The 16,525-nt window shown below is 45.7% G+C and overlaps 1 protein-coding gene across 2 annotated transcripts in view; it reads left to right on the forward strand.

The window, feature by feature from the left end:
- Positions 1 to 16,525, forward strand: part of ACSL5 (acyl-CoA synthetase long chain family member 5) — a 47,886-nt gene that overhangs the window by 30,478 nt on the left and 883 nt on the right. For both annotated transcript variants that reach the window (XM_073562134.1, XM_073562135.1), the window contains 9 exons: positions 712 to 846; positions 926 to 1,060; positions 2,368 to 2,463; positions 2,767 to 2,839; positions 3,142 to 3,230; positions 5,066 to 5,182; positions 9,640 to 9,783; positions 12,629 to 12,730; positions 12,884 to 12,955. In XM_073562134.1, the coding sequence (XP_073418235.1) occupies positions 712 to 846; positions 926 to 1,060; positions 2,368 to 2,463; positions 2,767 to 2,839; positions 3,142 to 3,230; positions 5,066 to 5,182; positions 9,640 to 9,783; positions 12,629 to 12,730; positions 12,884 to 12,955 (963 nt within the window). The remainder of the gene's footprint in view (positions 1 to 711; positions 847 to 925; positions 1,061 to 2,367; positions 2,464 to 2,766; positions 2,840 to 3,141; positions 3,231 to 5,065; positions 5,183 to 9,639; positions 9,784 to 12,628; positions 12,731 to 12,883; positions 12,956 to 16,525) is intronic.

A 16,525-nucleotide genomic window follows, 5' to 3' on the forward strand; every position in this document is an offset into this window, starting at 1 on the left:
TAATATACTAATAAAATAATGCTGTAGTCCCCTCTTTGGGTTATTTCTGTAATTATGGGTATGTGACCCTTTATTGTACATGATTTTGCTAATAAAAATAATATTTTTATAATTTTGTGGTTCGCTTCTTAGTGGTGAGCTCACTTTGTGGCCATCATAGTGTGTTTTCTTAGTAATATTAGATCTGATGATCTAGAAGTTAGTAATATCCCTGAAGGTCTAGACGTTAGTAATATTATCTCTGATGGTCTAGAAGTTAGTAATATTATATCTGATATTCTAGAAAATAGCAATACTGTATCTGATGGTCTAGGAGTTAGTAATATTTTATCTGATGGTCTAGGAGTTAGTTATATATCTAATTTTCTAAAAAGTTAGAAGTTAGTAATATTAGATCTGATGATCTAGAAGTTAGTAATATTATCCCTGATGGTCTAGACGTTATTAATATTATCTCTGATGGTCTAGAAGTTAGTAATATTATATCTGATATCCTAGAAGTTAGTAATATTATATCTGATATCCTAGAAGTTAGTAATATTATCACTGATGGTCTAGAGGTTAGTAATATTATATCTGATGGTATAGAAGTTAGTAATATTATATCTGATGGTCTATGAGATAATAGTAATATAATAATAGATTGTCATTATTGTTTCTTATGATCACAACTACATACCGTAATCCTATTTTTTTGGTTTCCTCTGGCAGACAGTGGTCTTCTGCTCTGGCGCAAAAGTGGGCTTTTTTCAAGGTGATATCCGACTATTGACTGATGATATGAAAACACTGAGGCCGACGGTTTTCCCTACTGTCCCCCGACTGCTGAACCGTATTTACGACAAGGTACCAGGAGGGGGCGATCTCCCATAGATCGGTATTATAAGTCTGATGTTTGTAATAAATGGAACATTATTTCCCCCAGATACAAAGTGGGGCCCAGACCCAGACCAAGAAGTTCCTGCTAGACTTAGCTATAACTTGCAAGTCTGCCGAGGTGAAGAAGGGAATCATCCGGAACGACAGCATTTGGGATAGATTAATATTCAAGAGGGTTCAAGTGAGTGAAAATAAACGGGAGATAAGAATGATAAGAAAACTTATATAACTAAGCAGTAGCTCATCTTCAGTGATCGAGTAGATTTATAGCTATATCTGGTGATTCATGATCGGCCAAGAAATTTATAATATCCCTGGTAGTCTAGTGGTACAGTGATACTACTTCTGGTGCTTCCATAAAAAGCCGTGGTGTAGCAGTGGTTCTAGTGTGTGTTTTGTAGAAGAATCCGCAGGGATCCAGTAGCTGAGAACTAAAATCCCTGTTGGCCTGGTGGATCAGTTACAACATTCTTGTTTGTCCAGTGGTTCTAATAGATTAGTCAGTGATCCAGTACTTAAAGACGACCTTTCACCAAATTTTACATGAAGAACTGCAGAGTAGAAGAATAAAACATTTTTTTTTAATTTAACATCTCTGTTGCAGAAATATTAGCAATCAAAGTATTTTGCACCTAATCAGTAAAAAAATATGTCCGAGTGGGTATTATAAGGCAGTTTTCAATGGGGGAGTGTCCTTCTTCTCCATGTATGATGCCGACCAATCATAAGCAGGCAGAAACACAGCACAAAAAAAAACTCCTCCCATCATAGGTTAGAGCAGGTTTCTTAGTGTGTGAGATTTAAGATTACAGCTCTGATCTCCTGGTCTAACCTCCTGGAAAAAAAAGGTTTTATTTCACTCTGCAGCCAGGATTAAATCCTGTGTCCATATCAACATGAAAAAAAAAATAGTTTAAGGTCCTCTCTAAATAGTAAAATCTCTGTTGGTTCAGGAGCTTCTGTGATCATTCAGTGCTCTAGTAATGGCAGACCTGGTGGTCCGGAACTTACATCCATATTGGCCCTGTGGTTCACATAGTAATCTAGGGCTCAGTTATATCCTCCCTGTTGTGGTCCAGTAGTTCAGCAGCAGAATGATAGCGGCCCTGATGGCCCAGTACTCGCAGCCCTGTTGGCCATATGTTTCCAAACTAACAATACTATAATATCTGTAGATCTCCAGTTGTTCAGTTCTAACATTCCTGCTGGTCCTGTGGTTAATTAATAATGATTGGTAGTCAAGAGAAGAAAAAAATAACATCCCTGTTGGTCCAATAATTCAGAAAGAATATTCCTGGTGGTCCAGTGGTGCAGTTATTACATTCCCAGTGGGCTGAATGATCAGAGATAACCCCCTGGTGGCTTTGGCAGCTCGTCTAGTGACTTCTGCATTATATGTACCTGTATGTAATAATCACATTTGTAACTTGTTTCTTTATGTTTCATCTTGTACTTAATTGTGCTTATATTTTGTCACTTTCTGCCCAGGAAACAATGGGTGGACGTGTTCGGGTGATGGTAACGGGGGCAGCCCCCATATCTGAGAACGTCCTGTCCTTCTTGAGAGCCGCCCTGGGCAGTCAGGTACGACGTTACATACAATCATAGCACTGTGACGCTTCAAGGGGAAGTCCATAACACCTCCTTCCTGTAGTGTGCCGCTTATTTCTGCATCTCCAGTCCAGTATAGTGTCACATTTGAGTTGGAGCTCCCCTTTAATTATACATCTATGACAACTCCCTATGGAAGATTTTTTTTTCCTGCCCCCAAACAAGATGTGTCTTATGAGAATTAGTTATGGTCTTAAAGGAACAGTGACTCATTTTCCTGCAACTAGTGACATTTAATTGAGTTCTCCGTATGACAAGCACATGATCTGATTTCAGATTTTCGAGGCGTACGGTCAGACGGAATGTGGCGCCGGCTGCTCGTTTTCCACCCCCGGAGACTGGACGGCAGGTGAGAGATGGAAGCTCCGGACTGATTCATCGTCTGCTGACAAGTGAACAATTATCGGGATCGGTTGAGTGACAACCAATATGGCCGCCATCATGGCTGCTATAGGGGCTATCGGCCACCTACCGTGTCACGAGCGGCTCGAGATGTTACCTTATAGCAGTTTTACTATTCTGGGCCTGGTGACAACCTGAGAGATAAAATACCGAATGGCGGTTGTCACTCAGCATTCCCAAATGATAATATAAGCGGGAGCCTAGGCTGTACAGCGCCTCAGTATATGTGTGTGACACCATCTCTTCCAGGACACGTAGGGGCCCCGCTGCCGTGTAATCTGCTGAAGCTCGAGGACGTAACGGATATGAATTATTTCTCATCGAATGGAGAAGGAGAGGTGAGAACAATGGAGGCCGAGTACAGGACAGTGCACAGCATCTACTGCTCCCTGTTATCAGCCATTACTGGAGGAGGAGACTGTAGGACAGGAGACTACAATCTATTACTCCCCGTTATCAGCCATTACTGGGGGAGGAGACTGTAGGACAGACTACAATCTATTACTCCTCGTTATCAGCCATTACTGGGGGGGGAGACTGTAGGACGGGAGACTACAATCTATTACTCCCCGTTATCAGCCATTACTGGGGAGGAGACTGTAGGACAGGAGACTACAATCTATTACTCCCCGTTATCAGCCATTACTGGGGGAGGAGACTGTAGGACGGGAGACTACAATCTATTACTCCCTGTTATCAGCCATTACTGGAGGAGACTGTAGGACGGGAGACTACAATCTATTACTCCCCGTTATCAGCCATTACTAGGGGAGGAGACTGTAGGACAGGAGACTACAATCTATTACTCCCCGTTATCAGCCATTACTGGGGGAGGAGACTGTAGGACAGACTACAATCTATTACTCCCCGTTATCAGCCATTACTTGGGGAGGAGCCTGTAGGACGGGAGACTACAATCTATTACTCCCCGTTATCAGCCATTACTGGGGGACGAGACTGTAGGACAGACTACAATCTATTACTCCCCGTTATCAGCCATTACTGGGGGAGGAGACTGTAGGACGGGAGACTACAATCTATTACTCCCCGTTATCAGCCATTACTGGGGGACGAGACTGTAGGACAGACTACAATCTATTACTCCCCGCTATCAGCCATTACTGGGGGGGAGACTGTAGGGCAGACTACAATCTATTACTCCCCGTTATCGGCAATTACTGGGGGGGAAGACTGTAGGACAGACTACAATCTATTACTCCCCGCTATCAGCCATTACTGGGGGGGAGACTGTAGGACGGGAGACTACAATTTATTACTCCCCATTATCGGCCATTACTGGGGGAGGAGACTGTAGGACGGGAGACTATAATATATTACTCCCCGTTATCGGTCATTACTAGGGGAGGAGACTGTAGGACGGGAGACTACAATTTATTACTCCCCATTATCGGTCATTACTAGGGGAGGAGACTGTAGAACGGGAGACTACAATCTATTACTCCCCGTTATCGGCCATTACTGGGGGAGGAGACTGTAGGACGGGAGACTACAATCTATTACTCCCCGTTATCGGCCATTACTGGGGGAGGAGACTGTAGGACCGGAGACTACAATCTATTACTCCCTATTATCAGCCATTACTGGGGGCGGAGACTGTAGGACAGACTACAACCTATTACTCCCCATTATCAGCCATTACTGGGGGGGGAGACTGTAGGACAGGAGACCGCAATCCATTACTTCCCGTTATTGGCCATTACTGGGGGAGGAGCCTGTAGGACAGGAGACTACAATCTATTACTCGCCGTTATCAGCCATTACTGGGGGAGAAGACTGTAGAACGGGAGACTACAATCTATTACTCACCGTTATCAGCCATTACTGGGGGGGGGGGACTGTAGGACAGGAGACCGCAATCCATTACTCCCCGTTATCGGCCATTACTGGGGGAGGAGACTGTAGGACGGGAGACTACAATCTATTACTCCCCGTTATCTGCCATTACTGGGGGAGGAGACTGTAGGACGGGAGACTACAACCTATTACTCCCCATTATCGGCCATTACTGGAGGAGGAGACTGTTGGACGGGAGACTACAATCTATTACTCCCCGGTATCAGCCATTACTGGGGAGGAAACTGTAGGACAGGAGACTACAATCTATTACTCCCTGTTGTCAGCCATTTCAGGCTGTTTGTTTTTATGCTCTTAGGTTTGCATTAAAGGCACTAATGTGTTTAAAGGCTATCTTAAAGACCCGGAGAAGACGGCCGAAGCCATAGATGAGGAGGGATGGCTACACACTGGGGATATTGGAAAGTGGCTTCCAGTAAGTATACAGGGTTCTGACTTAATGTTCTTTGTGGTAAATTAGTAACATGGGCCCCTGTCACGCTCTTGATATAGGTGCCATCATCTTACAGAGCAGAAGGGCCCCAGGGGCCTAGTGTGTGGCTGCACTCCGTACCACTGTGCCATCAGGTGGCCCCAGCGGGACGGAGGATACAATGTATCATGCCCAGTAACAATTCCGTGTCATGTATCGATGTTCCAGCTGCTTTGTCATTTTCTTGCAAGGCTATGTTCATATGTCCAGTGATGATCTGTTAGAACGGATTCAGTGAAGTCAATGGATCTGTTAATGAGGCATCCATTGTCATCTATTTCTTACGGACTCGACAGAGATCAGTTAGTGAATAACGGACTAAGGCGATGTTCACGTGTGCAGTAATCATCTGTTAGAACCGATCCAGCAGCAACCCGTTGAACAGACACCACTTTTTTTTGTCCTTTTTTAACAAATGGATTTCAGTTGGATTTTTTTTTTTAACATAGAAGTCTGTGAAGATTGGATCCATTATGAAAGAAAGAAAAATGGACGGCTGATTAACGGATCTGATTTTTTCTTACTGCACCAGTTTCAAATTGAAGATAATGGATAACTGGTTAACGGATCCCTTTACCATAGACGTCAATGTTAAAAAAAAAAAACCATCCAGCTGAAATCAGGTTGCTTAAAATCGAACAAAAAAGTGTTGTCTGCACAACTTTTTTGCCATCGGATTTCTGCTGGATCCTTGTAGCGGATGATTGCTGCCGGACGTGTGAACATCGCCTTATTTGTAAACAGTTTATTGTGTCACGTTCCGTTTCATTCCTGACTTCAATCTCTGCCGCGTTACAGGCTCATGTGTTATTCCCTTCAGGATATTTACTTGGAGCTTAATGCCGCCAGGATTCTGATATTCTAGTCTTGCACCAAATGTCCTTTCTTTTTGCCACATCCGACAGTTCCGGATAGACTGCGACAGCTCAGCATTCCTCATGTGTGTAGATGGGTTTATGAGATTCAGCCCTCTCTCACCACGGGGATTAATGAGGGGCAGATCGGCCGCTCCGAGCTCTGGTCTCGCAGTGAATCTCTGCCCCCCAGGACAATTTTGCTGACCACCTGCAGGGCCTGAGATGACGTTTCTGCATATGGAGCCGTCCTAGGACTAATAATCAGCTTATTGAGGGCAGTGCACAGAACCTTGTGCAGATCTCTCTGACAAAGGAGCTCTGTTACCAGGAAAAATTGACAATCTTGGATTCTGGTAACAGATTTCTTGTCTGGGTCGATGCGTCGTCAGTCCGAGCAAATAACATTAAGGGATTTCTAGGAAAATCCCAGAAACTGAATACTGCATCACAGAGGTGCTCTGCAGACAGTGCGATGCAGAGCAAGGCTCTGTCCACACTGCGGTCCTTGTGTCTTATCCTCCAGAGCTGCGCTCACTATTCTGCTGTTACATCGTGTCTTGTACTCCAGTCACCACCAGAGCTGCACTCACTATTCTGCTTACATCATGTCTTATCCTCCAGAGCTGCAGTCAGTATTCTGCTGTTACATCATGTCTTATCCGCCAGCACTGTGGTCTCTATTTTGCCGTTATATCATGTCTTATTCTCCAGTCACCTCCAGAGCTGCAGTCACAAATAGAATTCACCACTATCTTCGAATCAGAGTTCTTATTGGAAATGATCTTCTCCAAAATCCTCCTCTTTGAAAACGCTCGATTATTATAAGAAACTAGCTGAAGAGCCCGGCGCTGCCCGGGCATAGTAACTAACTGTGGTTAGTTATAGCAAATTATAATTATCCTCCATCCCATAGTCCTATGCCCATATACCCATCATACATATCCACGATCCCATAGGCCCGTGCCCATATACCCATCATACATATCCTCCATCCCATAGTCGAGTGTCCATATACCCATCACACATCCTTCATCTCATAGTCCCGTGCCCATATACCCATCACACATCCTCCATCCCATAGTCCCGTGCCCATATACATATCCGCCATCCCATAGTCCCGCGCCCATATACCCGTCAAACATATCCTCCATCCCATAGTCCAGTGCCCATATACCCATCACACATCCTCCATCCCATAGTCCCGTTCCCATATACCCATCATACATATCCTCCATCCCATAGTCCCATGCCCATATACCATCACACATCCTCCATCCCATAGTCGAGTGCTTATATACCCATCATACATATCCTCCATCCCATAGTCCCGTGCCCATATACCCATCATACATATCCTCCATCCCATAGTCCCGTGCCCATATACCCATCACACATCCTCCATCCCATAGTCCCGTGCCCATATACATATCCTCCATCCCATAGTCCCATGCCCATATACCTGTCATACATATCCTCCATCCCATAGTCCCATGCCCATATACCATCACACATCCTCCATCCCATAGTGTCGAGTGCTTATATACCCATCATACATATCCTCCATCCCATAGTCCCGTGCCCATATACCTGTCATACATAGCCTCCATCCCATAGTCCAGTGCCCATATACCCATCACACATCCTCCATCCCATAGTCCAGTGCCCATATACCCATCACACATCCTCCATCCCATAGTCTAGTGCCCATATACCCATCACACATCCTCCATCCCATAGTCAACCATTATGACATCATAATGAGCTGCGGCAGGGCTTGCAATCTTTGATGACATCAGCGTCGCCATGGCAACCATTGTGACATCATGAGGGGCGGGGCTTGATACGCACACACTGCTTCCCCAGTATGCAAATAGGGGCATTATGACATCACAATGAGGGGCGGGGCTTGACGCGCGCACACTTTTTCCCCCAGTATGAAGATAGGGGCAAAATTGTTTGGTGAATTGGAACGCGTGGGGTAAAAATTTCGCCTCACAACATAGCTTAGGACGCTCTCGGGGTCCAGACGTGTGACTGTGCCAAATTTTGTGGCTATAGCTGCGACGGTGCGGATGCCTATCCCGGACATACCCACATACATACATACACACACATACACACATACACACTTTGAGCTTTATATATTAGATTCACTTTCCTGTTCACGAGGATTTTTTCTTGCTTTATTCCTGAGTGCTTAGAACGCCTGCTGCGTCTCTTCTGTGAGGATCATCCTGATGAAATCCGCTCCACACCCTGCGCTGTGATGAGACAGCCGAAGAGAACGCTGCAGGGAAAAGAAAAACTCCTTAGGCTATGTGCCCACGTATGCAGAAAATTTCTGCATGAGAACCGGACTGCTTCCCAGAAAACGCGCGTTTTCCGTGCCTTTTTTTTCCGCGCGTCCCCAGACACAAAGAAAATAGCTAAAAACATGGACTTTTCCACAAAATTAATGAGTGCTGTGCTTTTTCAATGTGCACAAAACGTGCAGAATTCATTAAGGCTATGTGCCCACGTTGCTTTTTTGAAGCAGAATATTCCTGAGCGGAAACGCACACCCTCTTCCCAGGAAAACGCATGCGTTTTATGAAGCGCTTTTGACGCTTTTGTTAAACGTTTTAGCATGCGTTTTCCTAAGCGTTTTTGCAATACAATTGTATGTATGCGGAAACGAATGAACATGCTGCGTTTTTTTCTGCGAAGCGTTTCCGCAGCGTTAGCACAACATGTGCGGATTCAATTATGATTGCATGGAATGCTTTTCTTAAGCGTTTCCACGGCAGAAACGCACGTCTAAAAGCGCTGCGGAAAATCTTAAAAAAAAGAAACGTGGGCACACAGCCTTAAATGAATGGGATGCTTCTTTTGAGTGATTTATAAGGGTTTTTGCTGGCAAAAACACTTAGAAAACGCAAAAAAAAAAACCATTTACGTGGGCACACAGCCTTAAAATAAGTGTCATCTGCTGCGGTTAATTGCATTTTACCTTTTCTCCTCCAGAGACTACAAGGAAATCTCACAAAAAAAAAAAAAAAAAACATAGTTCACCGCAGGGCGCAGCAGTACTGCAGCAGTGTGAATGAGGACAGGCACCAGGGAGGAGGTTGGGGGGTACTGTAGAAGTCACTTATTTGCAGCAGGCTGTAAAGTGAGCTGTTCCTCTGTTAATGAACACTTGGGGACAGCAGTGGGCTCATCCAGGTGATGAATGGACAGTACCAGTAGGAAAAGCTGGTGAGATCCAGATCGTACACCGTGCTATTTGCTAATGGGATCCACAAGGGGTTCTGGTGTTTTTGGCAGGAATATTAAGATGTCAAGAGATGTAACAGCAGAATAGTGACCACAGCTCTGGAGGTGACTGGAGGATAAGACACAATGTAACAGCAGAATAGTGAGTGCAGCTCTGGAGGTGACTGGAGGATAAGACACAATGTAACAGCAGAATAGTGAGTGCAGCTCTGGAGGTGACTGGAGTATAAGGACAGATGCACAGTAGCAGGAATGTCCTATAATGTTAATACATTTTCTTTCTTCCAGAATGGGACTTTGAAGATCATTGATAGGAAGAAGAACATCTTTAAGTTGGCGCAGGGAGAGTACATCGCCCCAGAAAAGATTGAGAATGTGTACGTGCACAGCGCTCCGGTAGCTCAGGTCTTTGTGCATGGCGACAGCTTGCGGGTAGGTATTTCCGTGACACCATGGGCAGTAGATGAACTATTTGGATGAGGTTAATGAGGAGACAGATCAGAAGAAAAAAATCCAATTATTGTTCAGACAACTTGTGAATAAGCCTCTGGGGAGCGGCGCGTTGCCCGAGAGCTGGAGGTTCATGTACAGGCACAACACAGCCAATCTCATCTGACCATGAGGGTCCATACATGGGTTACATCAAAACTGGGCATGAGCCGAGACGATGAGCCACATCCACCACCGCCCTGGTCTAGTGCTGCCGAGACGACGAGCCACATCCACCACCGCCCTAGTCTAATGCTGCCGAGACTATGAGCCACACCCACCACCGCCCTGATCTAATGCTGACGAGACGATGAGCCACATCCACCACCGCTCTGGTCTAATGCTGCCGAGACTATGAGCCACATCCACCACTGCCCTAGTCTAATGCTGCCGAGACGATGAGCCACACCCACCACCGCCCTGGTATAGTGCTGCCGAGACGATGAGCCACACCCACCACCGCCCTGGTCTAGTGCTGCCGAGACTATGAGCCACATCCACCACCACCGCCCTGGTCTAATGCTGCCGAGACAATGAGCCACATCTATCACGGCCCTGATCTAATGATGAGACGATGAGCCACACCCACCACTGCCCTGGTCTAGTGCTGCCGAGCCAAGTCTATCATGGCCCTGGTCTAATGTTGACGAGACGATGAGCCACATCCACCACCGCCCTGGTCTAATGCTGCCGAGACGATGAGCCACACCCATCACCTCCTGGTCTAATGCTGCCGAGACAATGAGCCACATCCACCACGGCCCTGGTCTAATGCTGCCGAGACGATGAGCCACACCCACCACCGCCCTGGTCTAGTGCTGCCGAGACGATGAGCCACATCCACCACCGCCCTGGTCTAATGCTGCCGAGACAATGAGCCACATCCACCACGGCCCTGGTCTAGTGCTGCAGAGACGATGAGCCACATCCACCACCGCTCTGGTCTAGTGCTGCCGAGACGCTTAGCCACATCCAGCACGGCCATAATCTAGTGCTGCCGAGACAATGAGCCACATCCACCACCGCCCTGGTCTAGTGCTGCCGAGACGATTAGCCACATCCACCACCGCCCTGGTCTAATGCTGCCGAGACAATGAGCCACACCCACCACCGCCCTGGTCTAATGCTGCCGAGACGATGAGCCACATCCACCACCGCTCTGGTCTAGTGCTGCCGAGACGATGAGCCACATCCACCACCGCCCTGGTCTAATGCTGCCGAGACAATGAGCCACATCCACCACGGCCCTGGTCTAGTGCTGCAGAGACGATGAGCCACATCCACCACCGCTCTGGTCTAGTGCTGCCGAGACGATTAGCCACATCCACCACCGCCCTGGTCAGAGCAAAGCCGGCCATGCAAGCAGACGAGTCCCCCTCCGGGGTCCCACCATCATAATGTCATGTGCTGCCATAGATATGACAGCACAGGCTGTGGCCCCCCAGGCACAGGGGCCGCTATCATCATACTCCTACAAGTTCAATGTATAGGATAAATGGATGGATCGATCTTCCGAGAACCAGGACTTTGGTCTTCCTCCATCCACATCGCTGTTTTTCAGTGGGAGCGCCTGTAGTTTTTTATGGCACAATTCACTTCATCAAATAATGTACAGAAAAAAAAAAAACATGAAAAACAAAACTCTCCATCTGATAGAATGGTGAAAAACACTATTTCCGCCTCATTTTTAGGTTTAATTTTTACAGGCTCCTGTTTTCCTAGATTCATACATTTGTAATCTGCGGTCAGTGGAGTTTTGTGGGGGGGGTTTATTTCGTTGCGTGCTGTAGTTTTTACTGGCGCCATTTTGCTTTTTATTGCATTCTCCGAGTGATCGCGGTGACAGATTTTTCTTTTCCTTATTGAATTTACTTTTAGTTTTCATTACTGTATTGTTTGTGCCAAATTCTTCAAATGTCGCACGCGGGATAATTAATTTTGGAAAACCGCTCTTTATTTTTCTCGTCTATCCTATTTGCGCCTTTTTAGAGCGAAATCGGGCCTGTCGTGGTGAAGTGTCACAACTAAGAAACAAAACCAGGCGTCACGCCGGACGAACTGCGACGTGCAACAATGCAACTTTATAAACTGCATCAGCCACAAAGATGTGAATTACAAACACCGCGCCCACCAGTGTGAAGAGGGAAAAAAACACAAACAGCTGGAAAATACATTTAAAACCCGGCGCAATGAAGAGGAAATCAGATGAAAATTAGGCGCAAATTTAGCGACACTTCAAAGATTCACAAAGGAGGAATTAGGTGAAACATCTGGAAAAGAAAATCCGAGACCAGAGGAGTGAACAAAAAACGAGACAAAAAGGAACATTAAAGAGAAGGGCAAGTGAAATAATAAGGAGCAAAGACGGTGACGAATCAGGGACAGAATCTATGAGGAAGTTGCAGAACATCCTCCTACGATCCGGTCTTCCAGAAGGCTGGAGACCCCTCAGTGTAGTCATAACCACCCAGGGACGTGCGCTAATCTTTGGGATTTCAGATCAGTAACCCTTCACGTTAGATATTTGTACCTTATTCTTCTGTCACAGAATGTGTTGGAGTCAGACACGGCCTGCGGGGGGCGATGTAGGACGTGTCCGTGTCACAGGACCACTCATTTATTCACTCCCATAAGCATCATGACCCAGAATACCCTGCGCAGAACAGCGGGCAGTCCTGTGTACTGTGCGCCATCCGACCAGGACAATGCTGCCTCCCAGTGGTCATGGGGAGGGCTGCACAATTATCACATCTCCCATCTCTACCTGTAACTTGTCATTTGTTTCTAGTCCTGTCTGGTGGGAGTTGTTGTCCCGGATCCGGAGGTATTGCCAGATTTTGCAGCAAAGTTTGGTGTCCGATGTTCCTTTGAAGAACTCTGCAAACATGCAGTGAGTATTGATCTGATCGTGTGTGATACTGGCGGCTGGATATAAGCCTACCATGTGCGATACGGTTTGCTGAGCCAATTGTGTATTTCTATGTATCTAATCCCACGATGTGAGATACATTTATAGCGACATTAACATTATATCGCCCCTCAGGCCGTGAAGAAAGCAATACTGGAAGATGTGATTAAAATTGGGAAACAGGCCGGCCTGAAGTCGTTTGAGCAGGTGAGTAATAACGTCGGGGTCTGTAATGTCGTTACCTGCAGGATCTCACATCACAACAAAGGATTTCCAGGAATCATTGTACTTATCGCACGACCAAGCAGCCGGCGATCGCTCCGAGCACATAGAATATCATTATTCTCTACAGCAATTCACACAGGAGGTAGAGACACCGAGAACAAGAGACTGTAGGCAAGATAAAGGGAAGGTCGGCACAGAATGACTGTTCAAACCAAGCACACACACTTGCTGCTTCATGGTGGCCAAACAATAAGGCGCATATCCCCACCTGCTGCTTCCATCTATAGACGCCCTGCTCTGGCTCCATGAAGCCAGAGCTGTCAATCACACAAGGGACAGAGAGAGAGAGAAAGAAAACAAGCAGGTTGGAAGGAGTATAGAAATGATTAGCCGCCATGATGGCCCGAGCGGCGGGAATTACTTTGAACTGTCGTCCTGTGCTGACAAAGTCCCTTAACTCATTTCAACCAACAAACAGCTGAGGATAACCTGTTCACACAGACAATCATGAGACAAGGGTTAATGGGACTATTCTGCTGGTGCAGTCACTGTGTATATACATTACTGATCCTGAGTTACCTAGTGTATTATACTCCAGAGCTGCACTCACTATTCTGCTGGTGCAGTCACTGTGTACATACATTACATTACTGATCCTGAGTTACCTAGTGTATTATACTCCAGAGCTGCACTCACTATTCTGCTGGTGCAGTCACTGTGTACATACATTACTGATCCTGAGTTACATCCTGTATTATACCCCAGAGCTGCAATCACTATTCTGCTGGTGGAGTCACTGTGTACATACATTATATTACTGATCCTGAGTTACATCCTGTGTTATACTCCAGAGCTGCACTCACTATTCTGCTGATGCAGTCACTGTGTATATACATTACTGATCCTGAGTTACATCCTGTATTATACTCCAGAGCTGCACTCACTATTCTACTGGTGCAGTCACTGTGTACATACATTACATTACTGATCCTGAGTTACATCCTGTATTATACCCCAGAGCTGCACTCACTATTCTGCTGGTGCAGTCACTGTGTACATACATTATATTACTGATCCTGAGTTACATCCTGTGTTATACTCCAGAGCTGCACTCACTATTCTGCTGATGCAGTCACTGTGTATATACATTACTGATCGTGAGTTACATCCTGTATTATACTCCAGAGCTGCACTCACTATTCTACTGGTGCAGTCACTGTGTACATACATTACTGATCCTGAGTTACATCCTGTATTATACCCCAGAGCAGCACTCACTATTCTGCTTGTGCAGTCACGGTGTACATACATTACTGATCCTGAGTTACATGCAGTATTGAACTCCAGAGCTGCACTCACTATTCTGCTGGTGCAGTCACGGTGTACATACATTACTGATCCTGAGTTACACCCTGTTTTATACTCCAGAGCTGCGCTCACTATTCTGCTGGTGCAGTCACGGTGTACATACATTACTGATCCTGAGTTACATCCTGTGTTATACTCCAGAGCTGCACTCACTATTCTGCTGGTGCAGTCACTGTGTATATACATTACTGATCCTGAGTTACATCCTGTATTATACTCCAGAGCTGCACTCACTATTCTGCTGGTGCAGTCACTGTATACATGCATTACATTGCTGATCCTGTGTTACATCCTGTATTATACCCCAGAGCTGCACTCACTATTCTGCTGGTGCAGTCACTGTGTACATACATTACAATACTGATCCCGAGTTACATGCAGTATTGAACTCCAGAGCTGCACTCGCTATTCTGCTGGTGCAGTCACGGTGTACATACATTACTGATCCTGAGTTACATCCTGTATTATACCCCAGAACCGCACTCACTATTCTGCTGGTGCAGTCACTGTGTGCATACAAAGAATCATAGAATCGTAGAGTTGGAAGGGACCTCCTGGGCCATCTGGTCCAACCCCCTGCTCAAAGCAGGATTCGCTAAATCATCCCAGTCAGATGTCTGTCCAGCCTCTGTTTGAAGACTTCCATTGAAGGAGAACTCACCACTTTTCGTGGCAGCCTGTTCCACTCATTGATCACTCTGTCAAAAAGTTTTTTCTAATATCTAATCTGTGTCTCCTCCCATTCAGTTTCATCCCATTGCTTCTAGTCTTTCCTTGTGCAAATGAGAATAAAGTTGATCCTTCTACAATGTAACAGCCCTTGAGATATTTGTAGACAGCTATTAAGTCTCCTCTCAGTCTTCTCTTTTGCAAACTAAACATTCCCAAATCCTGCAACCTTTCCTCATAAGACAGGGTTTGCAGACCGGTCACCATTCTGGTCGCTCTTTTCTGAACTTGCTCCAGTTTGTTGATGTCTTTTTTAAAATGTGGCGCCCAAAACTGGACACAATATTCCAGATGAGGTCTGACCAAAGAGGAGTAGAGGGAAATAATGACTTCACGTGATCTAGACTGTATGCTTCTGTTAATACATCCTAGAATTGCATTTGCCTTTTTTGCTGCTGCATCACACTGTTGACTCATTCAGTCTGTGATCTATTAGTATACCCAAGTCTTTTTCACATGTGCTGTCACTTAGCCCTTACATTACATTACTGATCCTGAGTTACGTCCTGTATTATACCCCAGAGCTGCACTCACTATTCTGCTGGTGCAGTCACTGTGTACATACATTACTGATCCTGAGTTACCTCCTGTATTATACTCCAGAGCTGCACTCACTATTCTGCTGGTGCAGTCACTGTGTACATACATTACTGATTCTGAGTTACCTCCTGTATTATACTCCAGAGCTGCACTCACTATTCTGCTGGTGCAGTCACTGTGTACATACATTACTGATTCTGAGTTACATCCTGTATTATACCCCAGAGCTGCACTCACTATTCTGCTGGTGCAGTCACTGTGTACATACATTACATTACTGATCCTGAGTTACATCCTGTATTATACCCCAGAGCTGCACTCACTATTCTGCTGGTGCAGTCACTGTGTACATACATGACATTACTGATTCTGAGTTACCTCCTGTATTATACTCCAGAGCTGCACTCACTATTCTGCTGGTGCAGTCACTGTGTACATACATTACTGATCCTGAGTTACCTCCTGTATTATACTCCAGAGCTGCACTCACTATTCTGCTGGTGCAGTCACTGTGTACATACATTACATTACTGATCCTGAGTTACCTCCTGTATTATACCCCAGAGCTGCACTCACTATTCTGCTGGTGCAGTCACTGTGTGCATACATGACATTACTGATTCTGAGTTACCTCCTGTATTATACTCCAGAGCTGCACTCACTATTCTGCTGGTGCAGTCACTGTGTACATACATTACTGATTCTGAGTTACATCCTGTATTATACCCCAGAGCTGCACTCACTATTCTGCTGGTGCAGTCACTGTGTACATACATTACATTACTGATCCTGAGTTACATCCTGTATTATACCCCAGAGCTGCACTCACTATTCTGCTGGTGCAGTCACTGTGTACATACATGACATTACTGATTCTGAGTTACCTCCTGTATTATACTCCAGAGCTGCACTCAC

This window comes from Dendrobates tinctorius, unplaced genomic scaffold, assembly GCF_039654945.1.
Source record: "Dendrobates tinctorius isolate UK_male_01 unplaced genomic scaffold, ASM3965494v1 ptg000341l, whole genome shotgun sequence".
Taxonomy (NCBI): domain Eukaryota; kingdom Metazoa; phylum Chordata; class Amphibia; order Anura; family Dendrobatidae; genus Dendrobates; species Dendrobates tinctorius.